This window comes from Passer domesticus, chromosome 7 (assembly GCF_036417665.1).
Source record: "Passer domesticus isolate bPasDom1 chromosome 7, bPasDom1.hap1, whole genome shotgun sequence".
Taxonomy (NCBI): domain Eukaryota; kingdom Metazoa; phylum Chordata; class Aves; order Passeriformes; family Passeridae; genus Passer; species Passer domesticus.
The window spans coordinates 41,578,129-41,601,782 of record NC_087480.1 but is presented as its reverse complement, the minus strand read 5'-3'; the positions used below and the strand labels follow the sequence as shown (position 1 = coordinate 41,601,782).

The window sequence follows — 23,654 nt, the reverse complement described above, 5'->3', positions numbered from 1 at the left end:
ATGGGCGAAGGCGGCTGCGCATGTGCCGCCAGCGCCTCCCCGCCCGGGCGGGGCGGGAGCCCGAGGGGCAGCGCCGGGCGGGCCCGGGCCGCCCCCTCCCCACGGGGGCTGCGGGCGCCGCGGCGGGCGGGGCCGCTCGAGGTGGGTCCGGCCTCGGGTGGGGCGGCCGCGGGAGCGCGGACAGGCCCGGCCCGGCCCGGGCTTAGCCCGGCGGGAGGAGGAGGGGGGAGTGTTTCCCGCGGTCAGGGGCCGCCGGCGGCGCTGGGAAAGGCTGGGAAAGGGCGGTGTCCCTCGGCCGCGGGTCCGCCCGCCCCGGCGTCGCCGCTCTCCACAGTGTGGCCCGACGGGCCCGCTGCGGTGTTGTCGGGAAAGGTCGGGATCAGCCCCGCGTGCCTCGTCTGTAAGGGGGGCTGAGGAGCCGCCTGGATCCGGGGGAGCCCGGCGGGCCGGGGTCGCGGTGACTGGAGCACGGAGCGCTGCCGAGGAGGCGGGCTGAGCATCCCCCGCCCAGTGCGTTTGTCCCTCCAAACTTAAATCGGGTCTACATATAACTTTGAGAGTACTCGGGTAAAAAAATGACAAAGCCTTAAAATGGTTCAGGGCCTGGTCACGTAATCGCTGTAATAGCAGCAAGAGTAGCGATTTGCCCTAGAGACCATCTCCTGTCCTGCTCAAGGTACCTGGGCTGTTTTGGGGGGCTTGCAGGATCACCGTGGGCTGCTGGAGGGAAGCATTAGTCACGGTGGGAAGCAGAAACTGCGTGATGAATGACTCAAACAGAACTGGACGGGTTGGCTGCCGAGTGCGGGTCCGAGGGCGCGGCCGCGTTGCTGAGGGGAGGCTGGCGGAGGCTCTGCCTCCCTCGGCACGGCCACTGTGTCATCGGCCGGCCCGCGTTTTGGCAGCAAATAGTTATTGCTGGCTATTGTGGATATATTGTTATTTTTTATATATATACATATATATTTATATATATATATGTATAAATCATGTATATGGTTCGGAGTAATGTCTAAATCTGCCCTTCTTCCCCTAAAGAATAATTAGACGAAGTCTAAACATGACATTGTAAGATTTCAAATAATATTCCGGCCAGACTGTTATTTCTTTGTTTTTCAAGTGGACTGTGAATTGATCTCCACGGAGATTTTTCCATTGTTGTGTGTGCTTCTAGCACTTCGGGTGCACAGTGAAACAAACATCATGATTATGAGGCAAGAGTATTTAACAGTTTTACTGACGTGTAGCTATATTAATTAGGAATGAGTAAATGAAGGGGTTGTGGAGGTCAACATTTGATGAAATTGTTACTGAGTATTCCCCATACATTCTCTGGGATGGGATTCCCAAATTGTCATGCATACTACTCCAGCTACAAAACTAGGAGCTACTGTGGGCAGTACTCAGCAGAATGGAGGGGAGGAGGAAAGTTGAGAAATCCTTGCTTTAGCAGGCTGAGGACTGAAATTCCCAGATTCTCTGCAGCAGAAATAGTAATAATATTACCAAATTAATATACAGGTGCACTTGGAAAATGTTCTCTATTAAGAAAGACTGTATGCTTAGTTTTCAATAATTAATATTTGCACATTTTCCTGAATTATTTTTTATGCATACTTTGGAAATAAGTTACATTAGAGACTTCATGTTATTTTAACTATTTTTTACACTGCCAATAGGAATTGTTTAAAATTCTTCCTGAATATTTAATAACAAACACCTGAAATTAATAAGCTTTAAAACCTCAAATGATTAGAGCTAAGGAGAAAAAAAAAAAGAACTATGTTCCAGATCCCAATTCATTTGTTTCTTCTATGACTGAGAAAATACCTCAAAATTAGATCAGCCTATAGGAAAACGTGTTGGAAAAACTGTAGGGCTATTATTTAGCTATAATGGAGTTTTTTGTGGCTGCAGCACTTGTGCTGGTGAAACCTGTTCAGAGTCACCAAACAAAATCTAAAAAAGCTGTCTTGTGGTAACTGCAATCAAAGTGGGGTTTCACTTGCTTAGTGCTCTTAAAAGAGAATGCATTAATATAAAATCTAATATAAGTAAGTGCAAAAGAAGACATCACCACCAGTTGCTGGAGTGCCTGTGCCAGTTCTTCTACTTTTGCAAACATGCCAAAATGTCATCTTGCCTACTGCAATGTCAAAGATATCAACAGCCAATATGGAAAATGATTAAAATCTGCTCTAATTGCTCCGAGTAAATAAACAGGAAAACAAAATGAGGAGTCATCCCTTTCTGCTCTGATCCTGTTTATACATCTTGAAACATTTTAAATAGTGATAATCCTTCCTGTATACAATCTTTCTGCTGCACGGTGTTCTATACTTTAGCATTAATTAAAGGCAAGTATTCAAACAAGCATCTCACAGATTTTTATTTTTTTACCTTCTTTCTCCCTTCCTTTCGCCCCCCTCTACCCGAAATTAGAAATCCCATTTGACTAGTTTCATCCTGTGATTACATCATAAGCCTGATTGTTCACTGTCATGTGTCTGGCCATTTTCACAGTGGGTGTACCAAGCCTGTAGTGAGCATCAGGCAACGGGAACCAATATGACCATGAAGCTGTGAATAATGGTGTGGATGGCAGTTGTTCTAGTAGATCTCGCCTTGAGAGATAGTGGAACGAGTCCTGACTAACAATTTCGTACATTTTTTTCCACTTGTTTTAAAATTCATTAACTTCTGAAGAGGCTATGTGTAGCATAGAGCCTGTAGACTAATTTCAGGCCAGCACTAGAGTACAATGTTCAATCTGGAATAACATTTCATGCATAGTTTTTTTCCTTCACAACACTTGATGATAAAGGCAAAGTAAAATGTTTTAAGTTAGAAATACCATGGCTGTTTTTGTAGTGGCACTGTCTGTAGCCAGACTGGGTGCTAGTGAACAGCCAGCTTATCAGGTTACCTGATGGTAAAAACATTCCCACTTCAGCTATATTAGGGCAAATCCACAAACACAGCAGTTCACAGTAACTATTCTGCTGAGTAATGCTTCACTTTTGAGGTTGGAAACAGACTTGGAGTAACACTGTGGGCATATTATCTTTAATTGCTGTTATCAAATTGGCCTAATTAAGATGATCCCATCTGTTTTCCTGAGCTTAGAGGATATCAGTGATGATAAAGTGGTTTGGCTGAGGGGAGGGGTGCACCTTGTGGCCTGTAACCTCTGCAGTGAGGCTGCTTGCATGATTTGATGTGTGCTGTCAGATTGTCAGTGTACAAACCAAGAACCAGTCATGTCCCTGAGGAATGTGCTTGTTGACTTCAGCAGGTTTTATGTTACATACATGAGGTTAAACAGGTAATCTAGAAATCATTGTGTGAGGTTATTACAGCCTAAGGATGACTTATGAAATGGAATTATTGATATTCCAGCCTCTTAAGCCATGATATTTTATTAAATATATTTATTTATAGGTAGTGGTAAAGAGTTAAGGAATTATATTTTTAAATAGCAATCCAGTGGCTATAAGCAATCTAGGAGACTCCTGGAGTGTGTGGAGACATTTTCCTGGTCCAGGCATTACAGAAGAGAAGGGTTATGGGAGCTGGTGCTTACCAATGCAGATGAGCTCATTAGAGGGGCTAAGACTGGTGCCAGCCTGGACTGCAGTGACCACTCCCTGGTGGAGGTTGTGAGGATTGTGAGCCTGGCAAGGTGCTAAGTCAGGACCCCAAACTTTGAAAGAACAAACTTCCAGTTGTTTGGGAGTTGGTGAATGAGATTCCCTGGAAAACTGTCCTTAGGGACAAAGAAGCTGACCAGAGCTAGCAGTTCCTAAAAACACTTTTCTTAAAACTTGGTGATCTTTAAGGTCCCATCTAACCCAGGCTATTCTATGATAATTAAGTGAACGATTGTCTGAATGAATAAAGTGCTTTGCCATTATTACTAACATACATATATGTTGTTTCTGCAAGCTAGGAGTTTTCTCAGAGCATGATTTTGGAAGGGAATGTGTTCTTCCTGTTTCAGGATGATACAAAAGTACAAGAACAGTTACATAATTACTGTCTTTCAAATTCTTCTATTAATCTGTAATCAGAAAGTGCTGAGGAAAGAAAACAGTTTACCAACTTTATGCATTCTAGTAGTCATGAGCCAAAGGGAAAATAAAGGTTTGTATGACATTTTACTTGAATCAGCTGTGATTTTTGATACAATTAAAGTTAAAAGAAAAAAAAATTGGAGTAATAGCTACTTTAGCTTATTACTGCTGCTGAAATCTGCACAACCAAAAAAGCTGCTCAATAAAAATCAAGGGTGGTACCTAACAGTCACTTCTTTTAATACTTGGATGCTACTGGTTTCATTTCCTCAACTTGACTTTGACCTAGTGTAGCTCTGCAAAGGGAGGTGGGGGAGATAATCTACATCTTCCCCCCAGCAGTTCCACTGGGTCACCAACCAGACAACAGACCTGTGGCAAAACCTCTAACCTCCCTCAACACTCACGACTGGTTGGTTTGTTTTGTCTTTTTCTCTGGTTACTTTGGTGTCTTTTTTTCTGCGATTTTAAAATTTGCTTTTTATTTTTAAAATCTGATTTCCAGATTTCCACTGGCTTCTTTTGTGTTCTTCCCATCTGGTGGAATTGCTCTTGTTCTAGGGGGTTTTAGATGAGCTGTCTTCCCACATATGCTGTGCAATACTCCCTAATTCCAGGGCTTTCTTCTTCTTCACATTCCACCATTGCCAGGTTGTCTGTGAGTAAAAAAATACTGTGCTATAACTTGTATTTTTTACTGTAAACTTTAAAACATATGGAAAAGATCCTACCCTCTTTCATTATATATCTTTATGACCACCTAGTGCCTGACGTGTTTTCTACGGAAAATTCTGAGGGTGATTTTTAATGAATATAATCTTTAAAGGGCTTGGCTGCACTGTAAAATAGATGTATAGTGGGGAACTTGCGTTCAGAAAAATACTTTGTACAAAAATAAAGCACCATGTTATTATTGTTGTTAGGTAATGCTTTCTTTTCATCCCAGTTTAAAGGAAAATGGACATGACTCTAGTTTTCAAACTGTACATTCAGGTAAAAGAAGTTTAAATCAGTTGGTAAGACTTTTTGACTAAGTCTGAATGAGAGTGAATACAAAATCGTGCACTTCTTTGTGCTATGACTGGCTTTTTTTGTGCTGCATCTACATGTGAAGAAGGATCTGAACATTCATAAAAGCTCATTTGTTTTGAGCATATACATCATTTATTAGAAGAGCATGAATAGACTTCAGTTTCCCATGTTTTGGCCCTGCTTCCAGTTTGCACTGAAGCTCATGTGTGTCTGGATGAGAGCAGCAGTAAAGAGAATGCTGTGTTTGAACAGTACATTTCTGGTATCATTTCATTGCAGTGAAATTCTTTTTTGTTTTAAGAGGTGGTAAAGAAGATGAATGAGGAAGGGAAAGCAAGGGAATAGCATGGAAAACTATCCAATGAAGTTGGGGTTTTCTTATGTCTTTGAAATATAATCCACATTTTCTCAGATACTTTCAGGGTGTTTCCATTTCCCTTAAATTACTGAGAAATTGCATGTTATTGAGGATTTTTTGTTGTTGTTGTTACTTTAGGGAGCAGGTGTACATAGCTGGTAACTGTTAAAAAATCAGTCATGGAAAGTGTATATCAAAGATTTTTATTGTAACCATTTATGCACGCACAGTAAGGTCATCACAACCTGAGTGTATAGAATTCTGTTACATTTAATTCTCTTTTGGCATAACTTAATTTGTTACAATAATTTCTGAGTAGCTTTACAGGGTGTTTGCCTTATGATTCATTTGAAAACATGTTCAAGATAGAAAAATGTATGGGATATTTAAGCCATGTACAGAACAATTTGATTTAAATACTCCCCAATTTTAATATATATGAGAAACATGGAAAGAACAACAATTATTTTAATACTAGCCTTAAACCAAATGTGTGTGGATATATATATTTAGCAATGAAATCTTGGCTCCAACAAGGATTTTTTTTAATTTCAGGTTAATCCTATGTGTTGCTCCTATTTGGAATCACTGGTGCTACAGACATGATTAAATATCAGTGTATATATAATTGGTTTTGTGGATTAAAGGTGTCATGCAGTTTGTTTGTAATTGAAGAAAAAAACCCTGGGTGGTCTCTTTCTTGTAGAAAGTTTCAAAAGAGAAATGAAGTCCAAAGGGGCTCATCTCTCTGGTTATTCTGTCCTCCTGTGGTTATTCTTGCCCTACAATATACATGGCTCTATTAAAGCCTGGAGAGAGCAGTCATGGTTCCACTTGTTGGCCCAAAGAAGAGAAATGTCCATCGTCTTCATGGGTGCTGGAAACAGAGCTCTCTCTGATCACCAGCCTAGTTGGATGTGGATGGAGGAAGGAGGCCCTGGCCTTGCTGTTCAGGGTGTGTGTGAGCCCAGGTGATGGCCACTGCTCTGGAAGCAGCCTGAGACAGACAAAGTACCCCTGGGACTCCCACTTCAGCACAGCCAGGAAGCCCCCCATGACCCAGGGTTTGTTCTGGCAGCCACAGTTCAGTTCTTGTGGACGGTAATTTACTAAAGGAGTGGAGAATCACCCCGGGGAGAGGATGCTAGCAGGCACGGGGTTGAATTAAGGGGATCATTGCATGAAACAACAAAAGCAACACCTGGAGATTTTATACAAGGAGGGAAACTTGCTGGGGTTTATACCTATTAACTTTGATCTGACCAGTCTCTGTGTTTGTGTCAAACTCTTTCCTCCTTTTTTATTTGTTCCTAACAGAAATGAAGCAATTGCCAGATTGGAGAATGTAGGGCAACAGAACAGATTTCACTGCAATGTGCCAGTGTGTGATACAGATCCAGCTTGTTCAGATGAGTGAGTATTTTGCTATGCGTTGGGTAACTGTTGAAATGGGCTTTTGAAAGTCTCTGTTGCAGTTGGTAGTCTGCACTTTGAGAAGTAGGAAAAGCAGTAAGTCATGGTCACCAAAAGTGTTGGGGATGCAAAAACAGTCTCTGTAAGAAAGCGTGTTCAAGGTAGAGGGCATGTAGCCATGCTTTATTGTCTTTCACCACCAAGCTCTTAAGTGGAATTGTACTGGTATAATTAAGAATAAAACTTGATTTTCCTTGGGGGTAAAGAGATGAACTGGAGATGGATTAGTTCAAGAGAAACAGAAAAAACCCCAAACCACATGCTGTTTATGTTGTAGCACATCATAGGACTTGTAGTCAAAGATACCATGGTGCAAATGCTGAACAGACTGATGAACCATTTTAGTTCAGAACGAGAATAATACAGGTGTTAGATATTGTAGGACTAGGCAAAGGGTAACAAAAAAAGGGCTTTGATTACTACATTGCTCTGATTTTGTTATCTAAAAGAGCCCAAACCCACAGAAATATCCTCACTGCTGCTAGAGAACAGGTTCCTTGTGTATCAACAGAAGGTTAGGAGCCATCTGAATGGAGATGGTGTCTGGGCTTCTGCTGGCTCTTTAATCACTAAAGAATGACATGTCATGCTTCCCAGGGCCAACACACTCTTGGAACCACTGACTCCCTTTGTGGCTCCTTGCAGAGCAGACAGTGTCAGTAAGACAGAAGCCTTTTGGCAGCCTTGCCTTTTGCTCCAAGTTCCAGTTCATGCAAACCCTCCAAGAATGGTAATGTCTTTGTACACCCAGCATGTTAGCTGATTTGCAAATAATCTCAAAGGAACTGAGGTTTCATAGACTTCCATAGTTTTGATTTGTCTCCAACTGTAAGGTAGGTTGAGCTGTTTTGGGGGATAACGTGATCTAGGGAAAATCAGTAGAATATTTTTAAAGTTTTTTTCTGGCCTGTTCTTTCTGGTGTTTCCTTGAAATGACCTCACCATATGTATTAAGAAAAGTAATTGATATTGATGATATTTATATGTTTTGATTATCTCCTTTTAGTTTTGAGTTGCTGGAGGTTTATTCCTCATAGGTGTAGGCTGAGCCACCAATTCCAGTACTCAGGCAACTATGGCAGCCTTCTTGTTTCTTGACACCTGGCTATTACCTGATAGAAAGCTTCCTTAGCTTGGGCTGAAATCTAATTTTGTGCCTGAAATCTAATTTCTGTATATCATGCTAGTTGCCACAGGAAAGAATGTTGCTTTGGCCAGGAGCTCTACAAAATTAGCTGGTTGTAATGAGTCAAGAGGCAAAAAATGAAATGGGTACACTGAAATTGGACTTTTGTGTGGCTCAAAGCTTTGAATCATTTGTTCAAATACAAAACAAAAACAACCTGACATAATTTCACATTGAAATTTGGGCTAAATGTTAAATAGCCTTTTTTTTTTTCCACAACCTGGCATTATACCTAGGTCAGCTGAGTTGTATTAAGAATTAGCACAGATTTATTCCACTGAATTGTTTGGCAGATAAAATAAGGAGTGTTTCATATGTATTTCATACAGTCTTCCTTAAAAAGAAAATACACTTCAGTGAAATCTTGACCATACAGCACAAAGTCTCCTTTCACACTGTAGTACTTGAGACTTATTTAATACCCAAGAGCTAGAAAACATAAAATTATCTGAGGTGCAAACTTGATAACCACAAATTTTCTTTCAATAAAGCAACAAAAATACATGAAGTACTAAAGTGTTTATCTTGTTTAGTCTAAATTTAATTTGTTCCAAAAATCAAAAATATATTTTAAAGCTTGTAATCTGAATTATTTTGAACTGGGTATCATCCTGGAATTTTTTTGCTGCCAAGTTACAGATCCCAGAAAAATAAGGTTTGCATGAAAAGTTCTTGGCAGATCTCTCCTGGAACAGCACAAACAACACTGCTTAACAAGGAGGCATTCATTATTTCTGTCTTGTTACCCTCTGCTATTACCGTCACCAGCTGTAAGGTTACTGGCATCTTTGAATCTTCCTAATAAAAAGCATGGGGAGCAGTCATTCAAGGATGATACTGAGAAATATGTTGCATTTTTCAGGCTTACTTTTGTTTTTTAATAGCCATTGTGCTTTATCAAGCTGAGCTAATGCATTATCTGCATGTTCTCACAACAAACAAAGTTTAGGACAGTAACAGTTGCAGAAGGACAAACCTGTTGGTCTCACTCCAGCAGTCTGACATCCTTGAGTGTGCAATTTAAAAAAGTGTAGTTAAAGCCTTTCTGTGCCCTTTAGTGATTTTTTTGTTGAGGGATTCAACTAGGGCAATGTAATCCTTCATAAAGAGACAGAAGGAGCACCAAATGTAATGTAGGGAAGCATGAAGGCTAAACCCAATGGTTAATACTGGCAGATATTTTAACAAGAGAACTGATAAAAAGTCTGGTTTGTAGCAGCTCTCTTGCACATATTCCAGGCTTCTCTTGCAGTGGTTTCTGCTGCCAAAACTAGCAGTGCTGGTAGAAGCTTTAGTGGTGGAAAGAAAAATTTATTAACAATTTACTCAAAAGGTTTATACCATAAATCTTTTCTTCAGTTTGTCACAGTATTGGATTTTGACTCTGTTTCTTTCACTCCCTACAAATGCAATGTACCTGTTATATTTGTCACACTTGTTGATTAATTAGAAAGGTCTTCATCTCTTAAGTTACATGACTGAAAGAGAGTTTATCCATGGGCAGGTGGCAACACACATTGGACACAGGACATCTGACAAGCTGGAACTGGATGATTCCTGTTGTCTCTTGTGGAATTTCTTTTTTTCTCTCCAATCCTTTTGTGTGAGACCCTAAAGGAGGAGGAAAAAAGGGGTTTACTTTCAAGTAAGTGCATGTTGTGTGATGTTATCTTACTGTTAGAATAGATGCCAATCTCTTTTGCCTCCAAACAGACTTACTAATTGGAACACAATCTATCCTCTCAGCAAGAAAATAGATTAACAGAAAAGGAGAGAATTTTAAATTCTTAATTCTAATTACATTATGTTTCAAGATTTATTTAATCTTGTTAAATTCCACCTGAATTCTTTAACAATCTAGGTTATAGTTTGCTGCCTATTGAAATCCCTGGAATGTGGCAATTGTGCTTGCCATCTTTTGATGAAATCCTTGTTCTCTAAGTCTCAGAGACCTAACAGAGATCTGTAAGTTTAAATTAGTTTAAATGATTCTCATACCCATAATTTCTTTTAATTCCAAGAAGCTAGACTATCTTGTATACAAAGGTTGGGAATTGTAGTCACTGTAGTTTTTATAGCTGTGCTAACAGTATGATGATACTGAATTAGGAGTCCATCATTTTTCAAAGTAAATATTATGTGCAGTATTTGAGCATATAATCACATACATTAATTATGTTCATAATTTTTTCATGAATCACCCTATAGAGTTATTTCCCTATAGACTAGTGGCATTTAATGCTGAAGCTCCAGGCTAGGATTGGTGTTATTTGTGGTTTTTAAAATTTTTTTCTTTAAAAAAAATACCTCCTCACTAATATGCTTTAAGAACTCAGATTTAAATAGATTATTTTTATGTTCAAATTTTACCATGGATTTCTGCAGAGGCTTAATATTGGCCAATGTTTCCTTAGAATGTGGCTCTTCAAATAAAGAGAGTGCTCAGGAAGCCTGAAAATATTAGTTCAAATTTTTTTTTACTGACTATTTATTTTCAAAAAATATAGGATTTTCCTGTTTAGATCACACAAAAGTAGAAAAACTAGGCTTCAGAACAAGTATACTGCATGCAATACCTGTACAAAATCAGAACATTTTGACAAGAATATGAATTGTCTAGTTAATGGTTAGCCACAATTATTTGTTTTTAGATCATCTGGACTTTTCCTGTGTGGTTCCTTTAAAGCTGCAATTCACAAACCAGTGGAGTAATTGACTCACTGGTTCCTTCAATCAAAGAACTATTCATTAAATACACTTTGGGTCAGAGCTGCAGTTGGTTACCTACCTAAAAGATGTGCTGAGCGGCTTCAAAATCCCCAAGCATTAAATAAACAGAACAATATTTAACAAGAAAAATATTTAGTTTTCTGGCATCAGGTGGAGCAGACACAGACAGCAGACCCCAAGTAAACATACTGTGGCTTCCATGCCTGCTGAATGGAAAGACATTCTCCCTCCTTTCCACCCAAGCAGTGGATATTTTGTTAACTCCAATTATATGTATGCAAGTGTGGCATGCTTGAAAAAAAGCAAACACAGAGAATAATTTTTGTAGTCTCTAATTGACATCTTCATAAACCTAATGTTCTTCTTTCATTACAATGTTATTGAACAGCAACAGCAAGGCTCTGGAATTCCCTAGTTCAGAATAATGTAACATGGGATACATATTGAGATATTTAAAGGAATGAATAGCTTAAAGAAAACCCAAAGCTGTTCCTCTTGATGTGATTTTAGACACATTGTAATTGTCAGATCTGTCAGTCCTGGCACTTGCCACTTGAGGGAGTGATGCATGAGGTGCTGGTTGGACTCCACTTTGAGTCCATTCTCAGCAGATTTTCATATGCTGAGAGCTCACTCAAGGTGGAAAATTCAGGCATTGTGCGAAGATATTTTGGCTACAAAGGGAACTTGAAATACTCTGTATTAAAATGTTTTGGACAGTTACCCTTTGGGATGGTTTTATCTGTTCCTCAGACCCCTGTGTGGAGCTCCAGAGGTGAGGGGAGGTGCACGGAGGTTTGGTTCAGGTGGGATCTGAGGGCGTCACTCTGGGCGGTATCGGAGTGGGGAGCTGGGGTGGATGGTGCAGTCAGGCAGCTCTTTGCAGGGCCTGTGGTGCTGTCTCTGAATTAATACATGCAATGCCAGTTTCTTATGGATTTACTGTGCCTGGGAGTAGAGGGATTTCAGTCTCCTGCTTTAATCCAGTCTTGTTTTACTGAATTATTTATTATTTGCAAGTGCTGGGAAAGGTTGATTCATGCTTCAAAAGAAGGGCTGTGAGACGTTATAGGGCAAATGCCTGTTTTTAAACTCAGAGCATGAATCCTTTTTGTGTATTTGATATAGAAACCTTGAGTGAACATGAAAAATCTTGATATAATTTAAAATAAACCATAAAGTGGGATACTTACTATTAATAATCTGTTTCTTATGGTTTTCATTATTTCTTTTGACTTTTAATCAATAGTTACGGTCTTTGTTATTCTAACAGAAATTTGCATAAAGTTGAAATAATCTGTTGCTGTATATTTATGTAGTAAATCTGTCAGAATGTATTGGTCCTTTTGTACATGTGGGGTTGTGTGTGCATTGTTACATTTCTGTAGCTCCTAATATTTACTTTAAAAGTTACTCTGAAGAGACACTTTAATTATATAAGGACTATATTTGTGCAGAGCTTTCTAATAACAATATGTGATACCTTTCTGAGCAGCTATTGTACACATGAGTGTAGGCAAGAGGGGAATATTTAAAGTCTCTGAGTTTTACCAACTCAATTAAGTAACAATGTAATCATACAAAATACAAATGCTACCCTACTTCCATGGAAACCTTAACACTTTTCTTTATGACACCCCCAGATAAATTGTCCAGAATGAGCAAAAATCACTGTCCATAATTGCTCATTGTTTTCTAGCAGGACTTAAATCCACCTTTATTCAGCCAGTGCTTGAACTAACTAGTTTTTAGGAGGAAAAATATGAAGACAAACCCCTTTGTAGCATATCTGAGAGCATCTTGTCTGGGACATTTAATGTACTCTAAGGGTACAAAAATTGGAATTGAAAAATCCTATTAAAATGTCATTCACCTCAGATCTGATTAGCAGCAACAAGAGCTGAGAGGATGGGAATTAAATTCACCAAGGCACCTCTTACTCTTACATATTTCATCATTCTGAAAGAAAACTTAGGCAAGTGACTGAACTGGAATGTTTATGCTTTATTCCAGAAAAAAAAAAATTATTCAGTGAGCTCACAAGGTACAATATCTGTTTCAGAAGAGGTTTTGTTACATCTATACTGATTGACTTCTCCATGTAAATAAGGAATAACCTACTACATTCTGTGAGAGCTTGCACTACTTTTCAGCAGTGAGCACTTTTTATAAAGCATGTTACAATTTTTGTTGGAAGAAATAATGAACTAGCAATAGCTGTGCAGCCTTTATGAGCCACTCAAGGTACAGTAGCTCTATTGTTACCTGTTATTAGTCATCTCTTTTTCAGACTGTTGAGTCTACGTCGTTGTTTCTTGTATGGAAGCCCTTTCATGCCTCTGAATATCCATAGAATTCTTTTCTAAAATTTTTTTCAATCTCTACTGTAGTCTTCCTCAAGAGGAGAATTTCCTACCAAGTAACTTAGTTTTTTCTTACTGCTGTTGCGCACTGAAAAAAATTTAAAAATACATGTAGGATGTTTGCATTTTGCTGCATGGACTGTATAGGGTATGAAACATATCATATTAAATATTGTTGAAATACTGGTCTTTGTTTAGTAAATGATGTTTTGAATTCCAGGAAATGACCTTGTAAAAATGGAAGTAAGAAAAGGAAATTTGCTTCTGTTAGGGAGGGAAAATGAAGGAAAGAAAGTTAGTGCAAACAAAGGGGAATGACAGAGGCTGAATCAGAGAAAGGTGGGGATTTTCACAGGAATGTATGGAGTGTGGGTGGAAGGTGCCTGTACATTTTTAAGTCTAGTGATGCCCACTTTCCAAATGTTCAATAATCTTTTCAATTCCACCAGTTAATTAAAAATCCCAGAGAGACCAAAACCCCTATTCGCACTTTGTTTTTGCTACTCTTGTAGCAAACTACTACAGAGGAATCCAGGGTACTTTAAGATAGACCATGTTTCACGTGTGACTGGACTTGAATGTTATAGAATGCTGTAGGCAGCTGCTTGAAAGCCCCCAGCTTTGTGTCTGTCTTTTCACCCCATATCCCTGTCTCCTCTGACTGGTTCTGCTATTAAATTGTGCTTCCAAAGGGCTGTTAGGATCTATGATTTTCTCTTCAGCTCCCTGCAGGATATCTTTGCTGTGCACAAAATCATTTATTGTCATAGGGTATGCTTTTACTGCTCTGGTCCTCCTGCATGATCCAACGCAGGATCTGTACAGACACAGTGACACCACCTATGATGTTGTCTTGATGTTGTAAGGAAGTACCTGGGACAGGCTGACAGGTCACAGGTGTCCTTGGAAAGCGAGTGAGTGGCAGTGACCACCCTGCTCACAACAGCCAAGCAGCTGAAACCATCGGTGTTCTCAGTGGAACACATCCAGACCCACTACTCTGCCATGAACTTGGGTTTGCCCGGGGCAGCAGTCACATCTGGGCTGTCTTGCAAAGCACAGGTTATCCATAAGTCTGAAAGTGTCTTCTGCCCTGTAGTGAAATGTGATAAATTCTGTGTTCTCATGCCTTGTAATGTAGTGTAAATATGCTTATTTATTGTTGAAAGTAATAACTTACTCAGTTTGAAGTACATGAAGAGCTTTGTCACTGTGCCCATCATAGCAGGTTAGGGCATGTACTGGGCTTTTTTCTTGCGTACCTTATGGCTTCATTTTGTGCTGCAGGAACGTTTTCCTCATGTACAAATGTGTGTGTTTGTAGCATCTCTGTAGGATCAACTTTGGCTGTGACAACGGGAGTGCTGGACATGCCCCTCTGCAGAGACAGTGTTGCTATGTACAATTTTCATAAGAAAGTGGTTCTTTGCTTGATCTTTGTATACTTTCAAGCCTAATCAACAAGAAGGGAAATTTAATTAATGAAACAAAGAGCAGTTAACAAACAAGCTCTAAGTGATGTCCAGATGTTAGAAAAACAAATTACTTGTTGGTAGAATTACCTTGTCACAGTTTAGGGCATGACACGTTCCACTGACCTCAAGGCCTATGGGAAGGTTGGCAAAGCCTGGGAAGAAGGATGTCCATTGATACTGGACACAAAGAATGCAGGATTTAACAGAATTCCCAAGATAAGGAAGAAACTAATACAGACAACTCAGCAACCGTGCTGAGTCAGCTCCGACTGGGTAAAAGGTAATTGTGGTAGGGGAGTCACGACCACCGACTCATGGCCCACCAACCCAAAGAGAAACACTGAGCACGCGGACTAATTAGCACAAGAAATGAGGGAATCATTAACAACAGAAGATAGAATTCTGATAATTAAGAGAACCATGTAACTAGCCAATGCTAGCCAATGAACAGGAATTTCTTTTGTCGGCTAGAATGTATAAATAGTAAAAAGTTTTGATAATTGGCGTGCTTGGTTTGTGGAGTACCCCGCGCACCCAGGCTCGCGCAGCTCTGGGATAAATAATCAATGTCTCTCTCGAGTGTGTAATTATTGCCTTGCTGCACACTGGGCGACGGATGCGATTCAGTGTGTAACAACCGCGCCTGCGGGCCCCCAGCACCGGCCGAGGCCGGCAGGCGGCACGGGCGGCAGCAGCCGCGGCCCGCCCCTGCCGGCGGGGCCCGCCCGCGCCGCCGCCCTGCCCCGGCGCTGGGGGCGGGAGCGGCCCCGCGCGGCCGCCGCCATTTTGTGCGGGAGGCGGCGCGGCCCGGCGGCAGCGGTGCGTGAGGCGGGGGCCGGGGCCGCACTCCGCCCGCGGCAGCGGCACGGTTGTCGGGCAGAGGAGGCCCCGCGCCGCTTTGCCGTCCCGTGGGGTGGGTGGGTCTTGCCGCAGAGCAGGGCTGCGAGAGGCTGTCGTGCTCCCGGGGTCCCCGCGGGCCCGTCCCGAGCAGCGTCCGTCAGCCCCGCGCTTTGCGTGAGCGCTGCCCTCGCCCGGAGGCTGCTGAGCGTGCAGAGAGGTTCGTGGTGGGAGATTCTCATCAGGCGCGAACAGTTCAGTGGTGATCTTTGGCTTCTGCTCGGGGAGCGCGGCGGAGCAGCGGCCCCGGCACCCGCGGAGCTCTGGGGCCGGCGCTGCTGCCGCGTCCTCGGCACTGCTCCCAGTTACACACACAGCTGTCTGTGCGCAGACTTAGCTTGGTGTGGTTTTAAAAATCTCCTGTTAGAAGTTCCTAGAGACTGGTAGGCGCAGAACAATTTACTCAGAATAAAATTGCCGTGTTTTGTGTACTTTTTTACTGATTGTATGATAGCAAACGATTGGTGAGCATATCTGATGCTTTTGGAGACAAATACTGAAAGTTTCAGAATATAAAATATGGTTATTTTTTAACAATATGTCTTGTGTTACAATGTATATTTGGCAAATTGATGGTGTGACTCTTCGCTTGTTTCTGGACGCTGTGAACAAGCAGAGCTGGACTCTAAACAAGTCTCAAAACTTTGCAGCCTTATAATTTTAAGTGGACTTTAAAAAGATCAACAAAAGGAGTGATCTTGGATGGATCTTGTATTGAATTTGACATCCTTTCCAAAACTGATAGTTTTATTTGGTTTAGGTTGAGTGGGTTTTTTCCATACCTTAGAAGAATGTTTGCATCAGTGGTTCCGTCTTAGAAATAGGTGAACTCTCCAAGGATTTAAATATGACAGACTTGCAAAATGGATAAATGGATAAATTTCCACACAGTGAAATTTTACTCTGCTGCTAAGGCCTAATACTGACAATTAACTGTATTCTCTATATTGTTCCATGCTTCCACTGTTATTTTAAATTTCTTCTTTACATTTGCATCACCATTGTTATGATCAAGATAATTTTAAAACAAGGCATATTCTAGATCTTTTCAGGGACTGAGAGTTAGTTTCTGTGTTTGCCAATATTTGCTAGATTTTTTTTTGTTGGTAACAGTAAAAAGTACCTTTTTCAACAGTAGTAGTTTCTAACTGTAACCATTTTTTTTCTAGTGTTCTGAAGCATGTTTTTACCACGATCTGTTAAAGTCAAGAGGGCTGCTGATGAGGACAAAAGTTGTACAGCTAAGAAAAGTAAACTGTCTTCTGGAGGACCTTCGCTAGAGGAGCCCACAGAGTTCCAGGACTGTAAGTCAGTTGGAACAGAAACTTCTGCTTCAACTGACAATTCAAGTGAAATTGTACAAGGACACACAGAACCTGCAGCTGCAGACCTTGGTGTTGCTAATGCATCATTGGCAAAGGACAGCCAAAATACTGAGGAGGATGGCTCTTTGGAAGAACCCGTAAAATCCTTCAGCAAATCCCAGCGCTGGGCAGAGCCTGGAGAGCCTGTGTGTGTTGTGTGCGGCCGCTACGGGGAGTACATCTGCGACCAAACAGATGAAGATGTTTGTAGTTTGGAGTGTAAAGCCAAACACCTTCTACAAACTGAAGCAAAGGAAAAGCAGCTAACATCTGATCAAGCCACAGATTCTCAAGCAGAAGCTGACCTCCTTAATACACCTTATTTCTACAAAGATCATTCCTTTATTTTAGGTTTGCAAGATGAGCAGGTTGAGAACCTTAAACTCCAGCTGGGTATTGCTGTCCAGGGCCAGCAAGTTCCAAGACCTATTGTAGAGTTCGAACACTGTGGTTTTCCTGAAACTTTAAACAATAATTTAAAGAATTCTGGCTACGAAGTCCCAACTCCCATCCAAATGCAAATGATCCCTGTTGGACTGTTAGGGAGGGATATTCTGGCCAGTGCTGACACAGGCTCTGGAAAAACAGCAGCTTTCCTGCTTCCTGTTATTATGAAGGTTTTGAAAGAGGTAATGAAACTACAGATAGTTAGAGAAACGTATGAATAGAAGCAATGGCAAATAGTATTCTGTACCTTGTGGTGGTGAACTGTTTTATGGGTTTTATTCAAAAAGAGAGGCATAAAAATATGTTAGAGAATTCAGAACATGATGCTTTGCACTGTTTAGATACCTTTACAGAATGTATATGCACACAAACTTGTAAATTTTTTCAAATTAATAATTGAAAGATTATTTAAGTAACTCTTTTATTCTTTAAAGTCTCTAGCAACTAGTAAACTCTAGTTTAAGAATGAAAGCATTATGTAGAAGTAGGTAAGAAAAGGTGTGTACACTCCAGTAGGTCCTCTGTCTGATTATCATGAAAGTCTGCAAGACTGATACATGTTTATATAATATGTGCAAAATTAGGGTCTCAATAAAAAATGCATCTGTACACACTCTTTCCCATGCTTCATCTTCAGGGCACTGTACAAGTTAATATATATATATTGAGAAGTAATTTTATTTTGCTGCTTAAAATAATTCTCATTTTTCATGTAAAAGATTACTTTGGGAAATTTGAAAGCTTGTTATCTAAATAAAATCCAACATTAATGAGATTTTTCCTCTCCTTTCTAGACAGAAACTCCATGTGCCCTTATTTTGGCACCCACGAGGGAGCTGGCCATTCAGATCGAGCGGCAGGCGAAGGAGCTGATGGCCGGCTTGCCCAACATGAGGACAGTTCTGCTGGTGGGAGGTTTGCCCCTGCCCCCGCAGCTGCACCGGCTCCGCCAGAGCGTCAAGGTGAGCTCTGACCCAGAGTGGAGAGTCATCACATCCACAGAAAACAAAAATGTTACTGGTGACACCTGTGAACACACAACATGGCTTTCTCCTCAGTCTGAACTGCTGAAACATTTGTTACCTCCTGAAAATTTTACAGTTACACTGTTTTTAAACAGCTTTTTCGCTTCTGATTAAACATCTAATAGCTTTTTTTGTTTGATTGTTTTTAAAAAGTTTAGTGTGTGGTATTGCTGCTTTCAAAGACTGAAATATGCCAGTATTTTTATACAAGGAGTTGTAATTGAGAGGAAAAAGCAGTTTGTTTTTATGCAGATTTTATTGCTTGTAACTTAGACACCTCCATTAGAGTTTTGAAAGGTCTATTTCCTCTTAGGGCTTCATAATTTATAAGTTTTCTAGAAGTTTTATTACTTACTTGAATGCAAAAATGTTGTGCATTACTGCTATTGTTATGTCTGTGATGGAATTTTGTGGTTTTTCTAGGATGGTACTATGTCATTTCATGGAATTTCTTACTCTTGTGGGGATTTTTCCTCTCCCTTTTTTTTTCAGGTGATAATAGCAACACCTGGAAGACTTCTTGAGATTTTAAAGCAAAGTTCTGTTCAACTGCATGGCATAAAAATTGTAGTGGTGGATGAAGTAAGTGTTTATCAGAGCTCTATTACTTATACAGAGGTCGTGGCAGAGTAATGTGAGTGGCTAATCTCACTTATTAAACATGCTGACTGTTTAAGAATAAAATAAATTTCTTAGGAGACAGTTTTATTTTTTGACACAATTAGAAATGTGTTTAAACAACAAATGTTCTATTGCTGTAAAGAGTCAGGTACCTGACAGGATAATACTGTTAGACCAGTGTGAACCATTTGTTTATAATTTTCTCACTTAGCTTTTCTTCTGACTGTAAATGCTCCTGCATTTGGATTGTTACATGTTACATAATGGTTCTTCTGTCAATTGAGGTTTGGGATCCTGCTGTTCATGGAAAAAAAGTGGTACAAATACAATATTTTTCATTTAGGTGGATACCATGCTAAAAATGGGTTTCCAGCAGCAAGTTTTGGATATTTTGGAAGACATCTCTCATGATCATCAAACCATACTGGTGTCAGCCACGATTCCAGTGGGCATTGAGCACTTGGCAAACCAGCTTCTGCACAATTTTGTCAGAATAACAATTGGAGAGAAGAATCTGCCGTGTTCCAATGTTCGCCAAATTATCTTGTGGGTAGAAGAACCATCTAAAAAGAAAAAACTGTTTGAAATACTAAATGTAAGTTTAATATTTTTCTCATAAAAGCCATTTATAAAATGATTCATGTATTTCCAAATCTCTGTCAGGTTCTCATCTCATGATCAGGACAAATTGAATCCATGTTGATGATGAACAGCTAAAGGTTGTAATCCCTTTTTAAGTAAACTGTTTAATTTTACAGGATAACAAGCTCTTCAAGCCTCCAGTGCTGGTGTTTGTGGACTGTAAACTAGGAGCAGATCTGTTGAGTGATGCTGTTCATAAGATTACAGGATTGCAGTGCACAGCTATGCATTCTGAAAAGTCTCAGGTGGAAAGAACAGACATATTACAGGTTTGTGCCTGCTCAAGTTCAGGGTGTTTGGTAGATTTCAAATGGCCTTTTTTTAAAATGTGGCTTTATTTGAATGACTGAAGTCATGATGGACTGCTTTTTTGCAGTAATACCTGAGGTATTGCTGGGCGAGATGAAAGACAGGACTAAGCAAAACTGTAGATAATAATCCTGTTTTAAATGTAGATGAATACAGAGACTGTTTCTCAGATTATTTTAAATGGGAATTTAAATAAGCATTTAACTGTACCTGGTAACGTTTGCAATTAAAATTGTGGGTTTGATCTCTGTTTGGTTATCTGTCTGAATTATATTCCTGTTTAAATCAAGAGTACAGGGAGCCATTCTCTCTTCTACAATAGAATAATCCCACTGGGTGTGTTCTTACACCAAATAACTAGATGTTAACCCATGCTTGGAGAAGTTCAAAATACAAATAAGGAATGAAGAATTAATTTTGGGTTGTTCCTTCCTTGCCAGGGATTACTTCAAGAGAAGTATGAAGTTATAGTAAGTACTGGAGTCCTTGGACGAGGGCTTGACCTTGTCAATGTCAAACTGGTGGTGAATTTTGATATGCCTTCAAGTATGGATGAATATGTACACCAGGTAAATAAATAAATTGCTAATGCTTTATTTGAAAAGCATATTGAAATATGACATTCACCTGTGGAAATTTAAATGTAAACAGAAAGATCATTTTCCTCTTCAGAATTATTTTTACAGGAAAAGAAAAAATGGTGCTGGATATCTCTTCCGTAATTTTTAATGTAAATTACTCAAATCTGGAATACTATTCCTATTATCTCCTGCATAAGTTACTAAAACTTAGAAGAGTGTCTTTAAGTCACTTTTGCAGTGTATTTCTTCCTGTTTTGTACTCTATTATATATTTTTCTGTCTATAGAAAACAAAGTTTACCTTTTTTTATGTCAGGAAAGGCCAAATGCCTGTCATGCAGGTGCAGCTCATCTGCAGTGTGGCATATGCATTAATAGTCAGGACAGCAGGCATGAACTTGATTTCTTCCCCTCTTTCTAGTCAAGTGTCTCCTCTGATATTTTTTCTGTGGATTTCCTGCTTTAGAAGAGATGATCTGTGAGTTTCACGTGTCTGTGCGTTTATGTGCACGGTCCCCAGCCCTACTTTAGCTGGCACATCATGAGAACTCATTCTTGCCCTCTTTGTGGCATGAGGAAGACACAATGCTACTGTGTGCAGTTCTGAGAACATCAGCTGTGGGAAAAGGCAGCAGGCTGGAGGGAGTCCAGGTGAAGTCAGGGGCTGGCACACGTGACACTTGAGGACACGCTGAGGCAACTGGGCTTGTTTGGGCTGCTCTAGAGACTTAATTGCTGCCTTCCACTCGGGTGATTACAGAGGAGACAGAGCCAGACTCTCCTTGAGGATGCCCAGGGAAAGGACAAGAGCCAGCAGTTGTAGCTTTCTGCAAGGGAAATTGTGGCCTCATAGCAGGGAGAAAGGTCCCATCCCTGCTTGACTCCCCTCGCTGTGAAAATCCTTTGTGCTTCAGACACTTGAAACAAGGCCTTGAGGGAACTGATCTAACTTTGAAGTAATCCTGGTTCCTAACAGATGAGGAGGACCTCTGGAAGTTACCCACCGTCATGAACTCAAGTAGCCTGTGTTATTAACTGCACAATTCCCCTCCTGTTTTTCATTACTTTTCTGCTAAAGTTCCAAGCATGCATTAAGTAAATAAAAATGGTCTTTGGTAGCATGAAAACTATACCAATATTAGCATGTTAGCTGTTTCTACATAGGGAGCCTTTGTGGATTATTTTCTAATTTGCTCAAGCATTTTGGATAATATTGGTAAATAATTTAAAGTTACTAGGACATTGAAAGTACAGGGCATTTTTGTGGCCATGGTGGCACATACTGTGTTTGATGTGAAGTATTTGGCATCTCTATAGTATTTTTTAAAACGATAGTATTTTTAAAAACTATAGTATTTTTTAGTTTGGATCAGATTTACTGTAAGCCTTTGCCTCATATCTCAGTATCAATATGGGACTTCTGGTATGTCCCATAAACAAGTCCTAATTTTAAATGCATTTCAGCAACAGCTTCAGATCTACACATCCTGAATTCAGGAAGCTTGTTGTAAGAACCTTTGTGCTTAGAGGGTGAGAGAGATTTGGTCCTGTCACATAGGTTTAGTTGATGTTTTGTAACAAAAAAAACTTCTGAGACTACTTGAAGGACTTATGTTTACTCTTGCTAACTTAAAATGAATTTATGCTTTTTCAGGTTGGAAGAGCAGGGAGATTGGGTCACAGTGGAACTGCAATTACTTTCATCAATAACAACAGCAAGAAGCTCTTTTGGGATGTTGTGAAGAGAGTGAAACCCACAGGCACCATTCTTCCCCCACAGCTGCTTAATTCCCCATATCTGCATGACCAGAAGAGAAGGGAACAACAGAGACTTAAACAGTTAAATAATAGCCTCGTAACAGGAGATAATATTATGGACATTATTAAAAAACACAACAAAAATAATTCTCAGAGGTAATAAAGGCATATTTATGTAATTACAATAAAAGTATTATTAAAAATAAATATGAAGTGTTGCCTTGTATATTGCATTTTAAAAAGAAATTTTACAGTTTTTAAGAAGTCTCCTTTTTATCTCATCTTTATTTTGAAATATGTGCTATTGTGTGCTTGAATTACTGTAGTACCTGGTAAAACTACTCTGGAACCCTTTTTCAAAACCAGTAGTCCTTGGTCTTGCTGGCAAGAAAAAAAGAATTAGTGGCAGTTTAGGCTCTGAAAATCTCTTCCTATTAGCTTAAGTAAAATCTTCCACTGGGAATGTTTCTCCAAGACCTCAGCATGCTCTCTTGGGCTTTTTCAAGAACATATATGCAAGTTCTGTTTGTGAACAGTACTGAAAACTTAGTTTCTCCATTAGTGCCTGTGTACCAGCTGGAAGTTCTGCTGAAGGACTTTGCAATACCAGAAATAGTTTGTTATTAGTGTAATGAAGTGAGATAAAACCTATAATTTTGATCTTATTTAATCAAAATTATGTCTTCTTTAGAGATGGAATTAATTGATTTTTCTTATTTGAAATAATCCACTCCTGCCTATAAAATGTTTTTGTCTAAGTGTCCTGCAGACCAATTTAAGCACTGGTATGTTTAAATGCATGGGCACCACTGGTGTACCAAAATCCCACAAATTTTGTTCAACAAATCATGAAATCAAACAACAGTTCTACACCACGTTTGCCCCCGGAACTAAGTGCAAATACAGGTTCTGTAAACTTGTGTCAGCAACCTGGTTCAGTTATCTTGTAGCAAGCTTTCTCAAACAAGCTTTCTTATTGTTGCTGGGTTTAGATGGTTTTGTACAATATATTTTATTATCAATGTGTCTGTTATGGGCATATATATTCATGGATTCCAACACTGTTTTTATTTCTTGCCCTGGTGCTGCTTGGAGTGCCAGCATTACCTAAAGTGTCACAGCCACCGCGTGTTCTTGTGGTTAGATAAAAGGTAGGAGAATAGAGACAGTGGTGAAGGTAATCTGGCCCCTAAGGAGTCACAGCTGTGCCAATTATCAAGCATTAAGAACAAGCCTGCTCTTAATAGGCCACAGCTGTATTCAATTAAGAGGGGTATTATAAAAGAGCAGGTTGGATGGTCGAGGTGGAGTTTGTTGGCTG

The 23,654-nt window shown here is 40.0% G+C and overlaps 1 protein-coding gene and 1 long non-coding RNA gene across 15 annotated transcripts; one reads left to right on the top strand and one right to left on the bottom strand.

Moving 5' to 3' along the window:
• The first annotated feature begins 44 nt into the window (after positions 1-44).
• DDX59 (DEAD-box helicase 59) lies at positions 45-22,540 on the top strand. 13 transcript variants are annotated; one of them, XM_064427979.1, is made up of 10 exons: positions 101-141; positions 6,781-6,876; positions 9,627-9,767; positions 16,757-17,580; positions 18,193-18,360; positions 18,916-19,005; positions 19,388-19,639; positions 19,803-19,955; positions 20,436-20,564; positions 22,230-22,540. In XM_064427979.1, exons 4-10 carry the CDS (start codon positions 16,768-16,770, stop codon positions 22,491-22,493), a joined length of 1,869 nt encoding a protein of 622 aa, XP_064284049.1. In that variant the 5' UTR covers positions 101-141; positions 6,781-6,876; positions 9,627-9,767; positions 16,757-16,767; the 3' UTR covers positions 22,494-22,540. The 13 variants fall into 13 exon arrangements, with proteins under 13 accessions (XP_064284053.1, XP_064284049.1, XP_064284056.1 ...); XM_064427981.1 differs by lacking the exons at positions 101-141; positions 9,627-9,767 and adding exons at positions 4,202-4,485; positions 4,579-4,731; XM_064427983.1 differs by lacking the exon at positions 9,627-9,767 and having other exon boundaries at positions 45-141.
• On the bottom strand, positions 6,873-15,349 carry LOC135304970 (uncharacterized). Of its 2 annotated transcripts, XR_010366247.1 has the most exons (5): positions 14,778-15,349; positions 14,396-14,668; positions 14,089-14,308; positions 13,118-13,303; positions 6,873-9,733 (listed from the first exon to the last, which is right to left on the bottom strand). It is a non-coding gene; the product is annotated as an uncharacterized LOC135304970 (long non-coding RNA). The 2 variants fall into 2 exon arrangements; XR_010366248.1 differs by lacking the exon at positions 13,118-13,303.
• Positions 22,541-23,654: the final 1,114 nt, after the last annotated feature.

Bases quoted from the DNA above. Each gene is read 5' to 3' on its own strand.
- DDX59 (XM_064427983.1), top strand. From the start codon at position 16,768: ATGTTTTTACCACGATCTGTTAAAGTCAAGAGGGCTGCTGATGAGGAC. The intron at 17,581-18,192 runs GTAATGAAACTA...TCTCCTTTCTAG, and splicing joins TTATGAAGGTTTTGAAAGAG to ACAGAAACTCCATGTGCCCT. The intron at 18,361-18,915 runs GTGAGCTCTGAC...TTTTTTTTTCAG, and splicing joins GGCTCCGCCAGAGCGTCAAG to GTGATAATAGCAACACCTGG.